The sequence below is a fragment of the Nicrophorus vespilloides genome, unplaced genomic scaffold (genome assembly GCF_001412225.1).
Source record: "Nicrophorus vespilloides isolate i.1.1-1 unplaced genomic scaffold, Nicve_v1.0, whole genome shotgun sequence".
NCBI classification, from domain to species: domain Eukaryota; kingdom Metazoa; phylum Arthropoda; class Insecta; order Coleoptera; family Silphidae; genus Nicrophorus; species Nicrophorus vespilloides.
In genome coordinates, this window is record NW_017096637.1 from 182875 (window position 1) to 192021 (window position 9147).

A 9147-nucleotide genomic window follows, 5' to 3' on the forward strand; every position below is an offset into this window, starting at 1 on the left:
AATTTTACTCGAGAGGATTTTAGAAGTGTTATACAAATATATTTTAATTAATCAGCGTCGACAGCATTGATTGACACTTTCGGTTAATTATTAATTGCACAGCTGCGCCGACATTCCATTATTCGAAATTAATTGCGACCGTTAAACCACTGAACATGTAAATATTGAACTGAAAAGTTTAATTAATTAATTAAATATATTTAATTCAATTTAATTGAATTCAATTTAAAATCAAACTGTGAATTAGTTTTGGTTGTATTTTTTTCTATAATAATCTAAATCAGAAATGTACATTTTTTTTTAACTTCCTACATTGGAAGAAGACAAGTTGTTTAGTGACATACATAGGGCAATTTTGAATAAATATAATTATTTGACAAGGATTTTATAAATCTGACATAGCTGAAGAACTTGTTACATTCAAAACTTCGTCGCTTATCAATGTTATAATTATATTTGTAGTATTTTTAATGGCATTTTTTGTCCCAATCTCCAAAAGTTTGTAAGTTTTGAATTTTTGTTGGGCCGCAATCATAGCTCTCCGAGTCGTATGGGTCTCGAGGACCTCGATTTGGACAAACTGAGTGACAATATTAGAACTTTAGATGAACAAAAATATAATAAAAAAAAGGAACTTCAACAACTTTCAAAATGTATTGATGTTATTGAGTATAATTATTAGTAAAAGTAAGATTTATATTTATAATTTAGGACAGATTATGTCTAATGTTTATGTACAATTTAAAAATTATATAATTTAATAAAAAAAATATTTTTATGTTATCGAAATAAGATTTATTTTGAGTTTTTTCTATATTTCTTTATGTAATGTTTAGGAGAAGATGTAGACTTCACGAAATATTAAAAAAATACTAAATCATTATTTATATAATTATATAATTTCTTGATTCAAAAGTAAAAATTAAATATATTTATTTCATTTGAAATCTTAAATAGTTTGAAAGGACGAGAAAAAGATATCATCTACAAATTTTTGAAATGAATTAATATTAAATATATTATAATAAAATATTAATAAAACATGAAACAATTAGAAAAAATAAAGATAAAAAATAGAATGTTAATATTATTAAGTACAAATATATTGACATAAATGAGTAAAGTTGACTTATTCTATGAAAATTTAATTGTATTATTATTTATTTACTAATTATATGTAATAAAATAATTAAGTTTTATATATAGTAAAACATTAAGTATATAGAAATTTTCGAATTTTTAAACGTATCTGTTTACTTAAACAAATTAACATTTTTTTGGGCAACTAATAGCCGAATGGTTAAGTCGCCCTACACACGATTCCGTGGGCGCCGGTTCGAATCCTGGTCAAGTCAGGCCCTTTGTGAGCCCTCTCGGTGCTTCGGTGCTTGCAGCAATAGGGCCATTGTTCATCATGAATGGACAGTCAAATGAAAGAGGTTTAGCATATGGACCTTCAGCCAAGTCGATGGACAATAATAGTGTTATGGATAGCAGCAGATACACAGACAAAGGGAATAGTGGAATCGCAGAACATCAATATAGTAAAGATAACCAACAAGACGGCAGCCAACCAACAGATTACTGAAGAATATAATGGTAAAAACTACCATTAGGAAGTTTACCAAAAAACAAATGTCTACCGCCATATACTATGACATAGTAATCATATCAATTAAGTAAAACATTTTATAGATATTCATATTCAGGGGGCAATAGTATTAAGAATAATTGTATATTATTAAATAATGAGATGACCTTTAAGAAATTATAAGTTTATCTAAGAATAATAAATACTTCTAGAAAAAAAAATCGACTTTTCACCTACATGTAATAGTATTTAGAAGCAAGTGTACAAGTATTATTTTTACCAATTAATATTAAGTATGAATGAGCGATTCAAGCGGTAACTTGGAATTGGTGTGCTGAGAAAATTGGATCGAGAATCGATGACTTTTGAGAAATACCACAGCTTAATAATTCCATCAAGCCGCGTCAAGCAAAAAAAAACATATCGCCTGAATTATATAAGCCGACCGGTGAGGCACGCAATAAGTTCTGTAATTAACCTGTTAGCAGGCAACATTTCCATTACCGGAATGCATATAATATTAACAAAAATCATCATGATTCTGTATTCCTTCTGTAAAGTTCTCTGCATGCAGCGCAGAAATACACATTTTCATATACACACGACCAGTTTTGCTTATTAACTTAATGCGAAACGTCTGAAGTTCGGATTTCGAATTGGCGGAGTTGAGAAGCGCAACGGTTGTGGATGATCATCATCATACCGACCGGCTTCGGGATCGCAGTTTTGGTATAATGCAAAACTAACATCCTCAGCAGAATATCCATTCCGGCTGCTTCTGCTGCTGCTATAATTAATATTTCCGTGCCGCGAAACGTGCCGGAGGATGCGAAATTTCCGGTCGACGACCCGCGGCGCCGGTCGTCGCGACGCCCTGCGCTCGATCTGCATTTTAACATGGTCGAAACAAATGCTCGTAATTATGCAAGTGTGTGAAGCGTAAAGACTCCGGAATCTATATACGCTGTTCATTTATACCTCTGTTCCTATGGAAACACGACGTAGGTGGAAAACGTCGAGCTGTTCCCCACTAATTACAACCCCGGCTTCTATAGGGCTTCATATAAATCAACGCGCACGCCCTCTTTCTTTCTCTCTCCCTCGTTTTTTTTAGTTTCATTATAATTTCGGATGAAGGAAAAACAGAACGTTGAAATTAGGATGACCCAAATAGGCAGCAACACGTTGTACGAAAGGTGTGGGCCCTGCAAACATACACCCAGTATTAATACCGCGTTCTGGCACACTTTTCATCCCCTCTAGTAAAAGAGGGTTTAGCCTTATTCCATCAAGTTACACTCGAATGAGAGTATCATTACACAAGTTTCAACCATTTTTAGGCCGAGATGAAATTCCTGTTATAAATCAACTCACGTGCCCTTTCTCTTTTTTTATTTCATTATAATTTCGGATGAAGGTAAAAAAACAGAACGTTGAAATTAGGATGACCCAAATAAGCAGCAACACGTTGTTTGACAGGTGTGGGCCCTGCAAACATCCACCCAATATTAATACCGCGTTCTGGCACACTTTTCATCCCCTCTAGTAAAAGAGGGTTTAGCCTTATTCCATCAAGCTACACTCGAATGAGAGTATCATTACACAATTTTCAACCATTTTTAGGCCGAGATGAAATTCCTGTTCCATAAAAAAAAACTAATATAACAGCAGTAGAACATTATCTTTCTTTCAGCAAAGTAGAGCACGCAATTTGCATATATTTTAAGTTATCTCGCCAATAAATTCTCTAGTTTATTTAATAAAATACTTCAAACAGTCGTTAAGAAAATCTGTTATTAAATTAACAAGAAAGAGATTATCCATATAATTTGAAAAGTTTACAAAGTTGTGAATTTTGTCTACTATAAAGTTAGCAATTTTTTTATTGAAAAACATCAATGTTCAAATAATGATTAAGAAATGTTGTTCTTAAATTTTGGAATATGTTATAATTGTAATTTAAAACTAAGAAATTTTGTTTGTAACATTAAAACAATTATTTAAATTAAATCGACGAGATTCAAACAATAATTTAAAAAAAATGTTTTTAAACCTAACAAGAAAATAATTTTCTTTTGTAAATTTTCTTTAATTAAGTTAACAATTGTTTTTATAATTAGTTAATTATATCTTTAATAAAGTTAGCAGATTGATTATATAAAGTGGACGTGTTTCAGACAATACTGAATAAATTTAACAAAAATAAAAATGTTAATATTATAGTTTGAAAGAAATTGCTAATTCGTGAATTTTATTTATAATAAATCGTAATAATCATAGTGACACTTTGTTATAAAAGTATTCAATAAATAATGTTTAATGATAATTTTAAAGATTTTGCAAACTATCAAATTTTATTGATAATAAAGTTAAGAAATTGTTTAAAAAGTTAAATGACTAAAAAGAAAATATTATTAAATCGCCTAATAAAAAAATATTATACATATGCTTTAAAAAAACATTTTACAATGTAGTTAATTTTATCTCGCTTTTAAAAATCGTTGTATTATTAAAGCTGGCGCTTTCGGAGAAGTTAAGTAAATTTGTTGGAGGATTGCACGATGCAGATTAAAACCTGTACAATGTGTGAGTATGTATGTGCATTTAGTCCATCTAGATTAGTGGGACTAAGTGTTTTATGGAAACGGTCCAGATTTCCAGCTCCGGAAATTAAATCTGCCATGTGCGTGCTTCAATTTACTGTAAACACCACATTTTTATTATGAAACAAATACATTTCAACACGTTTCAGCCAATTTTTTTTATTGACATTGAATTGATTTATAAACGTTTTATTTTAAAAGGATCACATGATGTAAACAAGTTATTTGTAGTTTATATTAGTAAGAACTTTAGAAAATTTAACATGATAAAACTTAATCAATTTAATCATTAGCAATAGAGACTAAATAAGTGTTTAAATTGGAATTAAATCAATTAAAAAGATGAATTGGAATAGGATTTCGATGGAAACGGAATTCGGACTATGAGGAAATATTTGTGTCTTTGAAATTAAATGTAAGTAGAAGTAATGTAGAAGAAAGGAACAAATTTGGTTTTAACAAATTTGGAATAAAGGAAATCATCATTTTTCAGGAATAGATTTTGAAATTTTAAGGGAAACCATAGCCAATGATTGAACGGATTTATATATTGAGCTTTTGGAGATACTAATGCTGAATTAAGTCGCCCTACCCACGTACTAGTGGGCACAGGTTCAAATCCTGGCCAAGCCAGGTTCTTTGTGAGGCCTCTAAGTGCTTGCAGCAATAGGGCCATCGTTCATCACAGATGGACAGTGAAATTAATAAAGTTTAGCATATGGACCTTCAGCCAAGTCGATGGACAATAACAGTGTTCAGGATAGCAGCAGATTCACAGTGAAACGAAATAGTGGAATAGTGGAAAAAAATATATTGAGCTTTTGGAATGGATAAATATGTCGCAGCTGCGGAAGGTCAAGGATCGGAAATGACGGAATCAAGTTTTTATTTTGAACTTGATATGCGAAGAGGAGGTTTAGTAAGATTTGGTATAAAGGTTAGGATCAAAGATATTGTGATCAGGATTAGAAAGGTCGGAGCATTAAAGGTTATACAAAAGTGGAACAAAGGGGAGCCTTGCAGGACACCCTGCAATCGAATAATTTTCATTGATTATTTAAAAAAAAAAATGAGCAAAACTGGTAAAAATAAATAGTTGAATTAATTATTTTTTTCTATCTAAAATCTGACTAAATTGTAGGACGGAAAGAAATATACATTCAAAACTGAAGTCATCATAATTATAAATAGATATTTACACAGTTTGCATAATACTTATTTCACTATCATTCCTCAACTTAAAATCTGCATAAATAGCAGGACAAAAAGAAATATCCCTCAAAAACTAAAACCAACGCACGTATAAATATGTCCTAGTATGCGGAAAACTAATATTAAGATCAAAATGAAATAAGAAATTCTAAAGTCATCATAAACATTTTACGATTTTTGTTGTTTTAGTTATCACCATTTTTTCTGCTTTTGACGTATTTAAAAAAAAAACACCATTGTTTTGGTAAATATTCTCGTTTTATGCTTGCCGTATCGTGTCGAGTCGAATTCCATCTGCATTCGCGCTTCACTGCGTATCTAATCTTTTTATTTATATAAAATTTCAATGTCATATGCAGAAATACAATCGAAATATTCAACATTGGAAAATATTTTCATAGAAGATATCAAATGTACAAAAAAATATCTAATGCAACGACGAAACTTATAAATTGATTAATTTAAACATCATTTCATACAATTTTTTATAAACCGGACTAATCGGGGATAAAAAAATACAAGTAAATAAATTGATTATTTGTTATATATATTTTGTCTGTTAATTATTTTATTTTCAGTAAGAATTTGAATTATATATAATAAATATTTTTATAAAATTTATCGAATAAAAATTTAAAAAAATACAATGATAATATTTATATACTAATAGCGCGAATCAAATTAATTAACTAATTAAAATTACATATTATATAGAATTACCATCAAAATTATCGTATATCGATGTCGTGATAATTAATAATGCCGCTAATGAAGCTCTCAAATTTGTAGTATTAAAGTCACATAAGCCAATTAAATTAATTGAATATATGTACATAAAACTGTACAAATCGGGGACTTTAAAAGCATATAAATATTAACTGCACAAAAGAAAAGGCTCGACTTGTGTACTTTTTTTTATAATTAATAACTAATTAGTTTATTTTAATATTTTCAAACCCGACCACAGTTAAATTAATGACTAATTAAGACCACACTAAGCAAAATATAGCTGAATATTAATTATAGGGCTAAACACAATCCAAAATTCCTGACAACTGCCATGTAGTGTTAAAGGTGACAGCTGTCATTTTGCGAGGAACTGGTGAAATACTCTTCGCAATTCGGTCCCTGTATAACTACAAACAAATTTGTCGAATCAAAAAAGGTTGAGAAACGCTGATATAAAGAATAGTCGACTCAAATAATAATGTATGGTATTTAGAAGAAGAAAACAGTATTTTTTTTGTATGTAACGCATCATTAAAAAAAGGAATTTCCGTAATAATTATTCTGAGATGTATCCAAGTGAAAAGCTATTGTTTACTGTAATAAATATTTCATTCATCTTCAATTAAATAATCTCTTATACTCAATTAAACGATGTTTTATATAAGACGCATTTACTAGACGCAATTTCTTATTTTTTTTTTCATTGCAGCTGTTATTGTAATATTCATTAGAAAAATCACATTTTTCTTTTGTTCTCATTAACAAATATGTGTGCAAAAAAGGCCTTTAAATATTTATCAATAACCTACATTCTTTAATACAATAGGTAATAATGTATGCACGTTATTCCAGTTATCTGTTTTCAGAATTATGTTTTCGTTGTAACCTTGTACATAGTTCAACTGCTCCTATGTGAATCTATTTTTAAAGCCCATGGAAAAGTGGAAAGGATTTTCTGTAGATTGTAAATTTTCTAATTTAAAAAAAAAAGAAGCAATATAATAAAATGAATAATTTACGGCGACATCTCGGAAGGAAAATCGCGTAGAAAGTGTTCGGAAATAATTGCATAATGAAAGTAATTGTAAACACTCACGTTTCGGCTTCTTGCTCTACCGAGTTGTTGGCGACGGTGACGACAGTCGGAGGCGGTGGAAGATCATCCATAGGGATGGTATCCTCAGGAGGCGTAGGCGGTGTCTTGTCGAATTCGGCGATTGGCGCCAATTCGGGCATCGGAGAAACGGAATTGCTTTCCATGATGATGTTGTTAAGAAGTCCTTGGGTTAATCAATTCGCGCACTGTTCGAATGTCTCGAAGGGTTTTTTTTCTGCGGAGTTCAGTGATGAGTTTGTTAAGGATCTGGAGGACCTAGTGGGACACGCAGGAAGAGAGCTCGAGGAAGTTGTACGCTGTTGGAACGCGCATGGCTCCACGGAACGAACTGAACCGACGACGATGCGCTGGAAAGCAAAACAAAACGTGTGTGTGTATAGTAGAATCACATAGAAAGAGCGAGAGGGAGAGAGAACAAAATGAACTAAAAGTAAAAGTGTGAGAGATACAGTAGTTACCTACCATGGTTTGATAATTAGACAATCGCATGGGGAAAGGATTTTATGGGAAATGTCCCGAAAATAATGGAAAGGATTTCTAAGTAATAAAATCCATAATTCACATGACACATGGCATTTTTATAATATTAATTACACAGAATTGGACTGATTTTAAAAAATTATCGAAATATTTTTTTATAAATAATAATTACAAATTCAGTTAACGAACATAATCCGTTCAAATTCGTTACCCGAATTGTTCGTTAATCGATAATAGATTTAGAAGCGACTTAAGTTTAATATCACTACTAGTGCTAATTCCCAATAGTAACGACAATCAGTCTGTAAATTGTTTGTTATCTGAATATGTGTTTGTTTTTAGAACATATTTCTTTAATTTACGTACACTTAACCCAGATTTTAAATTTAACACTTTAAAATTTTAAACTTACAAAAATCTTGAAATTTTAATTTTCAACATTCAGCAATCTCATGTTTTAAATAATCTGTGTTTTAAATAATCTTCTATATTCAATTTCATATTAGGTTGTAGTCATATAAATATGCAAGTCCTCATAAATCTATAAATAACGTAATTACAATAACAAAACCTCGCATAGTGTGGGTAATTGTTCCGCCAATATCCCAATTTATTAAGAGATTTTCAAAAACCGGACTATTGTGAATCAACAAAAACAATATTAATAGGTTCATATCAAATACAGGTATCCACCGACTTACGAACTCACGGACTTACGAACAAAATTCTAAAAACTCTAACTTGTTACTATATATCTCCTATATAGTAATAAAAAAAATTAACTGTCCAAACAAAAATTGATAATTTCTTTAATAAAATATAATATTTTTGGAAGATGTACTATCTTTTTTGTTGCATTTGTTTTTTTTGTCGTTTTTTATTAAATAATTGTGATGTCTACATTGAAAAGTATTTGTAAGTATTTTATATATTTTTTAAATTTATGCAGTCAGTATAACGGAATTTAACATATATAAAAGTAAAAACCATGCTAAAGTGTGGTAAGATAAGTATATTTTGATTTTTTTAATTCCCCCGACTTACGAATAAATTCGACTTACGAATAACGCTTTAGAACTGAACTAGTTTGTACACACTCAAAGATGTAAGAGACTACCTTTTCTTATATAATTTAATCGTTAATGTTACTTTATAATAAATAAGATTTTCTCTACCAAAAATGTAGAACAAACATATATAAATGCAATCAAACAAATTGAAAGAAAAGTTTGCAAATTGATTTGTTGCAAAGGGTTAAAAAAAAATTTAAATTTTATATGAAACGTTCTTTATTATTATCAACATTAGATAAACTTTTAGAATTTCTATGATAATTGATATCTAAATCCATGAAATTATAAAAATATTAGACAATTTAATTTATTTTTTTTTTTTATACTTATGAAAAGTTATTA

General features: G+C 29.8%; 1 protein-coding gene across 2 annotated transcripts in view; it reads right to left on the bottom strand.

The window, feature by feature from the left end:
* Positions 1 to 9147, bottom strand: part of LOC108557666 (cytochrome b reductase 1) — a 44831-nt gene that overhangs the window by 28467 nt on the left and 7217 nt on the right. For both annotated transcript variants that reach the window (XM_017914278.1, XM_017914277.1), the window contains exon 2: positions 7232 to 7599. In XM_017914278.1, the coding sequence (XP_017769767.1) occupies positions 7232 to 7395 (164 nt within the window). In that variant the 5' untranslated portion in view covers positions 7396 to 7599. The remainder of the gene's footprint in view (positions 1 to 7231; positions 7600 to 9147) is intronic.